Consider the following 14453-nt stretch of genomic DNA (forward strand, 5'->3'; position numbering starts at 1 on the left):
TTACTTTTCTTCTCATCCTTGTTTTTTTTGTTTGGACACCTAGCAGCAATGTGACCAATTTATTCACAAAAAAAACAAATTAGAGGTATTTTACCTTTGTACTTTCCTCTGCATTTGGAGTATTTATTTGCAAGTAGGGCTTCAACAACTTCAAGATCACTGTCATAACTTTCTTCAATTTCTTCTTCACTTCCTGATTGATTGACCTTTGATTTTTATTTTTCTTGAGTGAGAGTTTGGCTTCAAATGCAAACTCAATACCTTTGGAACTAAGAACATAGTTATCATAGTTATCCAACTCAAAAGCTGTCAATCTTCCAACTAGAGCATCCAAAGTTATATTGCTATTTGGATCACATCTCATCTCTTGAATGGTAGACACTCTAATTGCATAAATAGGAAGAAGAGTTCTAAGTACCTTGGTTACAACTGTTTTGTCATCAATGTCTCCTCCAAATGCTTTGATTGCGCTCACACTAGCTTTGATTTTTTCCACATATTTTGCAATGTTTTCATCTCCTCTCATTTTTATCTGATCAAATTGACCTCTGAGACTTTCTGCTTTGGCTCTTCTTAAATTGTCATCTCCTCCATAGATGTCTTTCAGTTTGGTCCACATTGCATGAGTTGTTTTGTAGTCTTTTACTTCATCAAATTCAGCATAACTAAGAGTAGATGCAATATCAATCATCATCATGTTATGATTCTTCTTTTCAACAATATCTTCAACTGATAATGTTCCAGTGGGAGTCTTGTATTCAATATCAAGATACTTACAACTTGAATCACTGATAGTTGCTAGATGTAATCGCTTAAGTCCTTTCCATGTTACAAAGTTGTCTTGATTCAGCTTGGGAATCTCTCTTCTATAAGACATCCTGATCTTTAACTTAGGTCCTTGAAACCTTCTCTGCAAGCACCAAAAGCTCTAATACCAATTGTTGGAAATATAAGAGTAACTGAGCGGGGAGAGGTGAATCAGTTACTACTAAAATAAATTCCAAACCCCTTAGATTTAGTATAAAATAATTCTGTGAAAGCTTAATTCTGCTGATGCTCGGTAAACAAAAAAATGTTGTGACTCGATAAATACTGAAAATGCTTGGCAAACACTTATTATAAAAATCTTAAGATATTATCTGTGATTACTTATTATTTTATCTTAGTTGCAAACACATAAAGAAAATAGTATAAACATATTTGACACCAAGATTTAAAGTGAAAACCCAATTTGGGAAAAACCACCAATTGCAACTAGTTACTGTTTTTCACTCTTTTGAAGTGAGCCCTGTTAGGAGCCAGCCATGTTAAAAGTTACAAAACACACTATTAGGTGTGACCCTATTAAAAAATTTAATCACCCTATTAGGAGTGGCCTTGTTAGAGGTATTTAGACAATTCAATAGAACTGCCAACTTGTTAGAGCATTTACAAATAGTTGTTAAGCCAACTCCGTTAAGAGATTTTGATCACTACTACAATGGTTAGAGAGTAACAATGAGATGACCTGATTTGGATGCAACTGAGTTGCTAATTACAAATCTCAATTCTAGCTTATATACTTGATCCATCATGATCGAATATATCTATTCAGCTCCACAAGGATACTCTACTTATCCTTCTGATTCACTTCCTCTTAGCATCATCAAATCTTCAAATGCACTCACATACTTCTAATCCTCAACTTGACCTTATATTTATATCTTTAATATTTTCAAGTTGGCTCAAATACAACTTGGAATAATTAATATTCATCTTCTCAGTGGGCTAGAACCAATAGATAAATCAATTGCACTCAATATGCCAAAACAAGAAAATCCTTCGTTAGCCAACCCTGCTCGGTAGATACTAACTCAGAAACAATTTTCCTATGTTAACCAAGTGAAGCTCGGTCAACACTGTATACACGTAGAGTTCCTTTGGTAATCGAATGAGCTCGGTTAAAACCAGTTCCATCCAACATTCGTTAACACTCATCTTTTGCAGGCTTTCCTTTGGCACCCGAGTGAACTCAATAGAAACTATCTTCTGAATAGAACAAACTCTGAAACGCTCGGTAGCCACAAAAAACTGTCTTCAATGCCCAAGTGAGCTCGGCATGCACTGACTGATAATGATATCACATTTTGTGTAACATCAAAGACAATACACAATTAATCAATTGTTTCAACAAATACATCATTGTTTAGTTCTTAGTGGTGGTCATATGATTTTTGGGCTAGCCAAACTTATAAGCGTTTATTTCCTCTACTCAACTCTCCATGCTTTGAGCAATAAGCATGTACAATTTTGAGCCAACGCAATGATATATTTCAACTCCAAAGCATCAGAAACTCAAATCCAAAGAAGAACATCTCACTCAATCTCCATACAAAAAAACCCCTTGGAAGTAGTTATTAAATTATAAGGAAGCTTGGACATAATAACTGTGGGACACTACGTTCATTGTTTGGAGAGGCATATTCTAATATTCCTGCATAATATGGTATCGTAGCACTAATTGTGAAATCCTCTACCTCTTTAAAATTTTGTTTTTAAAGTTGGACTGGCATGAATGCTAGGCTTTGTATTTTTTTCTTACCTTTTTCAAACCTTGTTTTCAAAAAGAAGTCATGTCTTTTGTCTTATTTTCTACATGTTCTATAGTTACAGAAAACTTGAATACTTTCATGCAATCATCACTTTAATCATGGATGTAAAATCCATGAAATTATCTCTGAGGGATTACTTATAAAATTGAGGCCTTTACTTCCCCCGCTAATCATTGTCTCGTGAGAATGGTTTGGAATTACTTTGTAAAATTTTATGTAAGTTTTCAGGTGATTTTCATTTCTTTTAGCTGCTGAATATCTAATCTTCTCAGAAATTGTAAGCACAAATTTAAAGCTTAATAAAAAGGATAATTTAGTCCTTGTTTGCTGATAGACTTCAGAATATCATGTTGCTCTAGTATTCATTCTGCTACCTGCTACAGTAGTTCACCATTTCTTACTTTGATCATAAACATTAAGTAGAAGATAACCAGGCATGTGACATAAGTTGAGAGAACATTTAATACCTGAAGTGCAAGTCCTAATTCAATGTTTCTCGCCTCAGTTGCCTCAGGGATTGTGTCTGACATTGGTAAAGGATACCCTAACGCTTGCAAAATATGTGGCAGAGAATCTACATCCCAAATATTTCCTCGAAATTTATGCATTCCAGGAGGTACACATGCTCTATGAAGTCTTGGATGTGCAAAAAGTGCATCTGCAGGACGCTGTTCGGCACTAAACAAAGCATTAAATATAAAATTCATCTTAATAAACTACAAGCAAGCAATAGATCGCCATATAAATACAATATAATTGTGTAAGGACATTTCAAATTTTTCATCCTTTATCCAGAGTTAACAACTTCTCTTGTCTTACCTTGTACGCAACTATTTCTTGCCAAGTTAAGTTTTTCCCTTCAAATTCAGAAGACACATAATCAATATCTTCCAGCTGCCGCCTAGCTTTTGGCTGACAATCTTCAGCATCTGGGTTCATTCCAAAAACTTCAAAAAGAACACGATATATTTCAGTTGTCCCAAAACATAGATAGATTGCTGCCATGAGTGCAAAGAATACTTGCCTGTCAATATTGGCATGGAAAGCATTAGAAAAAAGAGGTTAGGTAGATCGTGGAAGAAAATGAAGTTCTGATTTTTATCATTTTTAACAAATAAGACTAGAATTACACATTCCTAACAATTATAAATCCCTAATTATTGACAACAAGAAAATAATAAATTCCAAGCAAGGAGAAGCTGATTCAAAAGTATTTCCTTTTTACCCTCATAATTCAAAGTTTTCCTTAACTTCTTTCCAAAGAGAATAAGGCCACCAGTCAATGTGGCTTTCTCATTAACCTGATGTATGATTGTAAGATAGATTTGAGGGTTCCATTAACTTTCCATTTGAGCTATTGTACCAAATGAGAAAAATGCTTCCGCTTTTCAGGCATAGACCCATTTATTTACACCACTATTTTGCTCAACTAAATTGATAAAAAATCTCAAGCTCTTTCTGACAAATATAGAGAAATTTTTGGCAAAGATAAACCGTTGCAACCAATTTTGACATCCTTGTTCAAGATGTACGATCGTAAGAAAGATTTGATGATTCCATTAACCTTCCATTTGGGCTCTTGTACCAAGTGAGAAAAAAACTTCTGCCTTCCAAAGTATAGACTCATTTCATTACGCCACTATCATGGCCGATTGAGTTAAAAATATATTTTGAGGCTCGTTCCTGACAATTATGAAGAATTTTTTGGCAAACATAAACCTTTGCAACCATGTTTGACATCCTTGTTCAACAGAGTTCGAAAAGGAACAGATTAAACAAAAGGAAAACTGCTACAACTAAGCTTGACATAGCCAGCACTTTCAATGGTCTCTCCATGTTTTTCATCTACAAGATTTTAAGGAAATTTAGAAAATGAGAGGGTTCGATTGATTGGGTTAAGGCTTCCGTGATAGGCTTTTGATATATGCCTTCAGTAATGGCAGACTTACTGCTTAATGATAGCTAAAAAACCTTTATAGTATTACATCCAAACCACAGTTCGTCCCGGTAAGTGCCTTCTAAATTTTGATCAATTTTCCTTTTCGACAATCTGTTGTATACTATTAAATATGGACTGTGGTATACACACGCACACAATCATTTAAAGACTCGCCAACCTGTCTCAGGTATGGGATTAGTTTAATATTTATAAAGAATTGAACTTACTTGACAGTTGGTTCGCGCTCATGCCTCTTCAACTTTGTTATGTCATCATAAGGAAAGACTAAATTGTCCAGAGAAACAACCTTGATCCAATATGGCAACACTCTCTTGTTTGTTAAACTGTATACCCTCTCTCTGAGACAAGCAGGAGGCTCCTTCGGGTACCTCTGTAGGAAGTATTCTGCCAATGCAAGGCTCACAACAAACTCACCTAGAAATGCAAGTCTGGAGTGCCCATTTCTGACATACCTGGCTTTCTTGGACCTCTCACTCTCCTCATGCTGGAAAGCAAGAAATAATAGCGTATCAAAATGTGCAGCAGGGCTATTCTGATCAATGCTGTTCAGGACCTCCAATGGGTAACCAAGTGCCTGCTTGGCCTCCAGCAGATTGTCTTCCATCCAAGCCCTGTCATGGTCACCTAAATCCTTCGAGGGTAAGCATGAACTCAGCAGAGGAAACGATTTCAACGATAACTGGGGGCTCTGAAGAAACCTCTCTACTAGTTTTCTGTCATCCATGGGTGTCTTCAAAATGTATGTTTTGGGTGGTAGTTTGTACTTTTGCCTGGGACTCCTTTCTCTGGTTCTCATGTCTTCTAATTCTCTCAGGAGCCGTTGAGGGCTGTTACTGGAACTACTGCTTTCTGTGTCGGATGGAATCCTTGTGACTGCAGAAATCTTGGGCTTGTGAAATACCCATCTTATTTTTGGTGTTCCTTTTAGTTCCCAGTTTGACGAAAATGAGTTCGAATGTGAGACAGATAGACTTGAAGAAGGGTGACCGTTCGAATTTCTGAAATGGAAAGCGAATAATGATGAGTGTAGAGTGTCCATGAACGAGGAACCGCAATGCTGATGCAAAGGAGTAGATGATGGCCATGCCATCTGTGACTATCAGGATAGATTAAAATCAATGGTACTGTTGTTCATAACCAACAACCTCTTTTGCCTGGGTAGCCTTAAGAACCAGTGAAATCGAAGATGTTGAATGATTAAAATCTCTCTTTAGTTACTTATGCATTCATCTCAATCAAAATATGACATTAACACTAATCAATCAAACTCAAAAATTTAAAAGATTATAGGAGATTTCAAATGTTTATATCTTTTTCTAATTTTTTATTATTTTATAAATCACATTTTTTATTCTATTGATCCATATTATTTTTGGTGGGAAAGAAAATTAATTTTTTTCAAGACAAAATCCAAATATTTTCTAACAACTTCATCTTGCAATGCATTAATGAATGTATTAATTATAAATTTATCTTGTTGATAAGATTTTATTTTTTCAATCATTTTATCTTCCACCTCACACAACATGTCTAATCAATATCAATTATCACAATTTATTAAATATTTTTAATTGTGCCAAGGCAGGGATACTTATGCATTCATGTCAATCAAAATATGACATTAACACTAACCCATCAAACTCAAAAATTAAAAAGATTATATGAGATTTCAAATGTTTATATTTTTTTTTAATTTTTCATTATTTTATAAATCGCATTTTTCATCCATTCTATTGGTCCATACTATTTTTGGTGGGGAAGAAAATTAATTTTCTTCAAGACAAAATCCAAATATTTTCTAACAACTTCATCTTGCAATGCATTAATGAATGTATTAATTATAAATTTATCTTTTCTAGATTTGTGACAAATTGATAAGATTTTATTCTTTCAATCATTTTATCTTTCACCTCACACAACATGTCTAATCAATATTAATTATCACAATTTATTAAATATTTTTAATTTCTTATTTTAAATATATTTATTATTAGTTTTACATTGATGTTTATTTTTTACTATTTGATATAACTTGTTCCTAAAACTTCATATAATGCATAAGTTCAAATTATATATATATATATATATAATTTCAATAGGTTATATCTTTGTATTTGAATTTCTAATTTTTTTTAAGTTTACTTTTTTAATAAAAGTAATTAAATTATTACTATTATTTTACTTTTATAAAAATAAATTAAACAATATTATTTTTAATTATTTTTTATAATAATGTTTGTAATATGTATAATTGATAAGTGTTACAATTTTTAAATTATATTATTTTTTATTTAAACAATTTATCATTTAGTTTAAATACATTTAAAACTTAAATATATATTTTAATATTAAATTAATAACTATATTTTAGATCAAAAAACATACTAAAAAAATAACCACAAAATAGAAATAATTCAATTCTAAAATGTATATAAATTATTATTAGATTCTTATAAACTATGTATTAAAATTAAATAGTTATATTTTATTTCTTATTTATTGCATCATATTTATTCATCAACATCAAATTTATATGTATTACATCTATTTATTATTTACAAATGTACATATTAAATTATATAGATATTATAAAAATTTTGGAAATATAAAACATTAAATAGTAAATGTTATCTAATTTTGTAAAATTAAACAATTAGTTTTAATTATAAAATATTTTTATATTTCAATACATTTCATTTTTTCTTATAGAAATGTGAGTTTTAATATAAAAATTAATTTTTAGTTTCATTAATTAAAATATAATATATTTTAATTTTTTATTATAACCATGATTTTATTTTGACTATTTTTTTATTAAAAAAAATAATTATATTTAATTCTCTCTCTCTCACACACACAACTTATGTTGGTATCACTCTATCTTAGTATTTTATCTCTCTTCCTCTTCCTCTATATTATCTATCATTTTTTCCTCTGCACATATGTTTATGTTGTTATTGTTGTATGTTGTTATTTATCTCTATCTATATCTCTATCATAGTTTTTGTCCAGTACTAAAGATAAAAAATAGTGTGAGTTCCATTTGATAATCAAGATGAGAATAATACATAGTTGGGGGAGTTATTCCAACTACTTATGGTTCTCTAGTAGCATGCATGGTATGCTTAAACATATAATGTGATACTCCAAATGCTTCATCACTTCTTCAAGTTCTATAATTCAAATATTGGTATGGATATCTTTCCTCATTGCACATAATTTAAGTTGTCAATGTAGAAGGTGCAAATTTGTCTAAAGCACATGTATTGATCGTAGTATGATATTAAGTACTTAGTGCCATATTGGGGACTTTAGCCTCTTATTCTTGGGCTTAAATGCCCAAAGATATAATAATATAGCATGAGAACTTAACAACAAAATATGAGCCATCCTATCAGATCACAAGTGCATTTCTAGGATGAGAATTTAACAACAAAATATGAGTAATCCTATCAGATCACAAGTGCATTTTTAAGACGAGAATTTAACAACAAAATATGAACAATCCTGTCAAATCACAAGTGCATTTTTAGGCAAAAATTAATGCATTCATAATGTTAATTTAGATTCTCACTCATCTACACCTCTACAACCATTATACGTTAGGCAGGAACTATGACGTATTGTGTCTCTTGTCTTAATTATGTTATCTTGGATATAATTTACCAAATTCCTATTGGCTCGTTTACCTATATTTATCACGGATCATGGTCTCATCACATTCAGATTAGCATAGATAGATAGATAGATAAAAATTTAACATCCACGAGGCTAAAAATAGTCTATGGGACAGCAAGACAACTCAAGCAGACTTAAGTAGCATTGTTCGCTTCTTGTGCAGGATGATAATGAGTCCACCCAATTGCTCAATGTACTTTTCGTTGAATGGGTTATGCCAAGAACTATCACATATAATATCCGCAAATTTATCTCTGCTACTCTTGTAGGCCTCACATTCTAAAATAAAGTGTTGTTCAGTTTCCACTTTCTTAGAATTGCAGAATCTGTAAATTCTCTCTTCCTAAGCCTCCTTTGGCCTCTTCCAACACCCGGTCTCATATGTAATTACATCTAAGCGTATGTAAAATTTAGTTGTGTTTTCATGGAGAGAGCGATAATGATAGATAGATAGATAAAAATTTAACGTCAAGCGAGGCTAAAAATAGAATGTAATGGTAATGGTAAACATATTTTGTCCGTACATTAAAGTGTACAAGTAGATCTTAATGATTGAAAATTTTGATTTTATTGTCATAAGGAGAGAATAGCTATTTTTATTTTATTTGTTTTTGGGTAAAAATAATTTCAAATTTTATTTTATTTTTTATGAATAGTCCTTTTCTATTAATAAACTAATATACTTGTTACAAATTCACAAAAAGGAGTCAGGGGATACAAGATCACCTCACGAGAGTTCATACAATTGTAGCCAAAATCAACAACTATTCATCAAAAAATAAAAATAAAGCAACCCCTCAGGCCGCCAAAGTAGTGCTAGTCGAGGGCAGTGGTTCATCTCAATCATTAAAACCCAGCATCCCTGGGGTTAGCAAGCGGACAAGAAATAGTCCAGCCATCAACAATGTAATCAAGAACCTTGGTTTTATCTTTATCCTCTGCCCGTAGTAGAGAGATAGCTAAGTTTGAGCGGAAAGGCCACTTGCCAGAAGCAACAAGAGGAGCACTAGGAGGGGGAGCCACTGGATCTAAGGACTAGCCAAAACCATGTCGAGGTGGAGAAGTCGAGCAGCGACGCTACCAACCACCATCGCCACCATTAGGAGAGCAATGGCAGGGAGCTTGCGAGTGTGGCGTGTGTGAGCGGCGAGTAGAGGAGTTGTGCCCCTAATGGCAGCCCCTAGGCAAAGTATGGTTAACCAAGGTGTCGGGAGGCAATCTGGCAATCGTGCAAGGCATGTTACCCCAATGATTGAGTAGCTCCTGAAGGTGGGCCACCTCTACAACCACTTTGTTAGCTTGGACCTAAATCTACATCATGACATTATTACAAATGCATGTTTTAGTGTACATAGCAACATTGATATCAAGAAAGTTGTGAGTGAAAAGAACAACATTCCTATCCTTCCATAAAGTAAACAAAATCTCCATCAAGAAGGTATGCTAAATCTAGGTAAATTTCCTAGGACTCCTAGGGGAATCACCCAACACAACTATATGCCAAGAAAAGGGTTCTGGCCTAAAAGGCTTAAAGAAATCATGTATCCACTGCCAATAATTTTGAGCACACCTATAGAACCAAAAAAGTATGCAAACATGATTCCAAATGCCTACAAAAAGGACACCAAAGATTAAAAACCCCATTATGCTTGAGTTGTGGCCCAAGGGGAAGCCCTTGAAAAAGCAAGCACCAAACAAATGGGCAATCTTGGCTCAAATATAACACTCCAAATTGTATCAAAACACATCCTTCATTGATAAAGAGAAGACTACAAATGCCATCGTTGGTTGAGAGTATCCACCATGGAAAGATGAGGAGAGAGCCATCGATATCCTAAGCTTGGCTTGTAACTAGTGAAGGGTGTCATAGGATACCACTTTCAGTCCTTCCACCAAGGTCGAACAGGTTGAATTCCCACCTTGTGAATTAAATGACCTGGAATTGCAGAGAGTAGAAGATCAAAAGTTTGTTGATTTTGACAAGCAAGATGGAACTGGACTTGAATATCCTCCCAAGACTTGAGACTCATAGAGACCCTAGAAAAGAGGTCTTTAGGAGTCTTGATGTCATGTTTGAAAAAATGTAGAGCATTGGCAGCTTGAGTTTTGGTTAGAGGAATGCCTTGAATGGCAAACAAGGGGGACCACAAAAGTTTTTGTTGATTCAGAGAAAGTCCATCACAAAACCCATCACCAGCCCAATGAAGCCAAAGCTTGACATCTTCCCAAGCCTTCCATATGCTCTTGATAACAAAAGATCCCTAGATGTGAATAGGTTCCCACATGACAAGAAGGTTTTGAAAGCCAATCCCTTTCCATGCAAGCCTGTTGACAGGAAATCCATAAGTGATACAGCGCGAAACCAACAATTTTCAAGCTTCATCACCAATGATAGCACGAATAATCCTCTTAGCACAGAGTGTGAGCCCTTATTTTTGAGTGGAAAGAAGGCCAACACCTCCAGACTCTTTGGGGAGACAACAAAAATCCTAGGCAACTTGGTGAAAGCCATGGTGATTAGAACCAAATGTCCAAAGAAAGTCATGGAGTAAGCTTTCCAACTTAAGGTAAGAGGCTTTGGAAGGAGCCCAACACGAGGAGTAACAAACACGAGTAGTTTCCAGCATCTTTGAGCAAATATAGAATTTCCCCGCAAGAGAAAGGGGTTTAGCAAGCTAGTAGTCAAGCTTCTTTTCAATTTTCATGAGCACAACATTCCATAAGTCCACTAGTGAAGCATGGAAAGCAAAGGGAATGCCCAAAAAGTGGAAAATTTCCCCATGACTGACCCATTTCCACTTGAATTGAGCAAGCCAACGTGGGACTAGAAGAAAAGATTGCCTATAACTGAGCATCTTGTGCCATTGAATAACTGAACCAAAAGCTTGACAAAAGGTGTCCAAGCATTGTAAGGCATTAGCAATGTTCTTCTCATCATCCAAAAGAGTGAGAAAATAATCATTAGCAAAATGACCATTAACAAGTTGGGAAGAAGATTTAGGCAAGGAAATGCCACGAACCAAACTAGAGGAAACAGAGTGGGCTAGTAAGTAACCAAACCCTTCAGCAGCAAGAACATACAAAGCTGGAGCCAGAGGGCAACCCTGCCTAATGGATTGAAAGATCCCAAAGGCTTTAGATTGAGAATTGTTAATGGCAATAGAAGCAATAGCATCTCCATAGATTGAAGAAAGTTAGGGCTGAACCCCAAAGCCTGAAGCATAGCCAAAATAAAGGGTCAATCAATGCAATCATAAGCTTTGGCAAAATCAATTTTCAAAAACAAAGTCTACTGATTGGATTTGCGAGCCCATTCCATGCCTTCCCAAACAACAATGATGTTGTCAAGAATATACCTAGACTTAATAAAGCTAGATTACTCTGGTTGCACAATTAAAGGAAGGAGATGACGAATCTTAAGAGATATCACCCTGGCAATGATCTTCTATGACACATTCAGCAAGGTGATGGGCCGCTAGTTATAGATATCCTCAGGGTCACCAGCTTTAGGTATGAATTTAATGTTTCCTTTGTTAATAATGGCTCCTAGGCTCTTAGCACGGTAAGCTTCTAGATAAACTTTGTGCAAGTTTGGACCTATAGACTCCCAGAGGTGTTTGTAAAATTCACAAGGGAACCCATCACACCCAAAGAACTTGTCATCTGCCATAGAAAAGATAACCTCTTTGAGGTCCTTGATGGTAAGAATTTGTTCATAGAAAGCTTGTTGCTCGACTGCTAGGCGATTTGGAGTAACAAAAATACACCTTCTGAGAGCTTCCTCCTGAGCAACAAAATTTTCCTGCGAAGCGAAAACATTTTTATAATGATGCACAAAAGCTTGTAGGATGTCTAGGAGATTAGAGAGAATAGTATTGCCTTGTTTAATCTTTTTAATCCCAACTTTGGTATGATGGGCTCTGAGAGCCTGGAAGAACTCTTTAGAAGCTTTATCGCCAACCTCCAACCAATGGAGGCGAGCTTTGATTTGGGCCCCCCAAGCAACATAGTTATCCACAATTTGTTTATCATGGTGAAGCTTAGCAAGTTGGATTTGTAAGTTAGCATTAAATGGGTTAAGGGTAAGAGCTTTAGAAGCCTTCTTGAGGGCCTTGGTATTGGTTTCATAAGACCTTTTTCTGAAAACTACCAACTACCTCCCATAGATGCAAAGAAATCTACTGGTTTTGGTAATAGCATCATTCCACAATTGAATCCAGCCAAATTGAGAGTGAGGTCATGGCTCTAAATTCCAAATACATAAGATGTGAGCAATAGTGGAGGTATGCATCAACATCGACATGTTGAGAAAAAACTGTTGTATGACAACTCATTGGACAACTGTTTGCCAAGAAATAGAAAAATAAATGGGATAGTGGTTTGACAACATCACATCTAGCAGAGGAATGATAGGTAACTCTTGATCCTCAAAAAAGACAAAAAAAGATTATGCAGTAATCATAGCATGATTGAGACATTTAAATATATGGTCAGAGCCAGCTCAAAAACTAGACCAAGTGTGTCAGACCCCACTTTGCTGGCAGTGGTTAGTATTGGGATCAAACAGACCCAAATTATTGTGCATGCGCATTTAGTACTATGCTTCCCTTTCCCTAGTTGTTCAGCAAAAAGGCAAAATGCCTTCTTTGTTAGAAGCCAACTCAACCATATTAAAATCACCACACATCACTTAAGTTGCAGGAGGTAACTTGCCAATCATCCAACACCAAAGTTGAGATCTTTCCACAACATCATTGGAAGTATAAATATTAACTATACTAAAAGAATGATTATTGAGATAAAGCAAAATCCAAATAATTATGTGCGTGGGGTCAAAACCATGCAAAATAATAATAGAATAAAGGTGAGGTGACAGGAGAGTAACTATACCACCTCTACTAGTTTCATGCTGTAAGAATTTGCCTTAGGGCAAAATTCACCCAAGATCAAAGAACTCAAGCACAAGCACAATAGTAGACTAGAAAGAGTATGATCAGAATAACAATATCTATTCAATTCAGTGTGAAAGTACACTAGGAGTGCCTGTATATAAAGGCCTCTAGAATGCATAGGAATGGACAACATGATAAGTCATACAACCAGGCACATGTTCACCAGATGTGGGTTATCCTCCATTAAGAAAAAGACTAAGTGTGATGATGAGAGGATAAGCCTACAAAAGTGTAGCATGCAAAATAATGTTGTAGACACCATGTGCTAAAATAGGAGTGCAAATTACTGTGTTGTCTACACGATAACTCAGTTAATTATGCAAACTCTAGTGTTGTAGAGACCATGTGTTGAATTAGAGTTTCTTACTTCTATGTTGTCAACATGACAACTCATAAGAGTACGCAAACTCCTTAGTGTCTCACCTAAGAAATAATAAAATAATGCATTAACCTAAGTAAAATTAAGTAAGTGTAAATAGTAAATATGTATTTACACCAACACATGCTGAGACAAAAACATAATGTCATCCAACCAAATGACGTGACATGCAAATAAAAACATGAAACCATAGATTTTAACCTCTTGCATACAAAAAAAATCGAAATTGCCAAGTCTATGATGGGTATCCTTGACATGATACTTTCTGGAGAGGTCTGTGAGACCTCGTACATTCCATGAAAAAAAATTCATGAAAATTCCTCTATATCTTCTTCATCCTCGAGAGAGGAGTAAGTATTTTGTAAAAAAGTAGAAACTTGGGTAAAATAGAAGGAAACTCTCTTGGAATGATAGCCTACTGCTTCTCTGTTGGTTTCTCAGCATGTCTGGGAGGACTGGGAGAATTTCATACATTTTGTGTTGCAATGGAAGACGTGGCAAGCAGAGTGCGAACCACAACAGGAGTGGTAACCCTCAAAGCCACCTTGATCCCCTATGAAACAACAAGGTGTGAAACCTATGAATCAACAGGATTTGACTCCAGTGAAATCATTGTCGATCCTACAATGGTTGAGGTTTGCACTCTTGTTTGTATAGGAGGAACAAAAATTTCAGCAGCATATGTCTTATTGGGAGTTGAAGAAGCCTTGTCTTTGCACTCAATAGTGGTCCATTCTTCCTTCTATTTTCCTTTTGCTGGTTTAGCAGGAGCATCCTTAGGCGAGGGTTTAACCCTAGGTACTGCGAAAGGGAAATCCCTAATGTTGTGTTCGATTAACTGACACAAACAGGTGTTGGAAAGGTTCAAATAGAGCACCTTCTGAGAGAAGGTG

The 14453-nt window shown here is 35.0% G+C and overlaps 1 protein-coding gene across 1 annotated transcript in view; it reads right to left on the bottom strand.

Moving 5' to 3' along the window:
* LOC149534834 (ribonuclease III domain-containing protein RNC1, chloroplastic-like) overlaps positions 1-5751 on the bottom strand; it is a 56476-nt gene extending 50725 nt beyond the window's left edge. Inside the window, exons 1-3 of the mRNA XM_089805191.1 lie at positions 4758-5751; positions 3411-3615; positions 3059-3259 (exon numbers count right to left, since the gene is read on the bottom strand). Of these exons, the coding sequence (XP_089661317.1) occupies positions 3059-3259; positions 3411-3615; positions 4758-5641 (1290 nt within the window). The 5' untranslated portion in view covers positions 5642-5751. The remainder of the gene's footprint in view (positions 1-3058; positions 3260-3410; positions 3616-4757) is intronic.
* Positions 5752-14453: the final 8702 nt, after the last annotated feature.

This window comes from Cupressus sempervirens, chromosome 10 (assembly GCF_028749045.1).
Source record: "Cupressus sempervirens isolate cs-2001-9-10 chromosome 10, ASM2874904v1, whole genome shotgun sequence".
Lineage (NCBI taxonomy): Eukaryota > Viridiplantae > Streptophyta > Pinopsida > Cupressales > Cupressaceae > Cupressus > Cupressus sempervirens.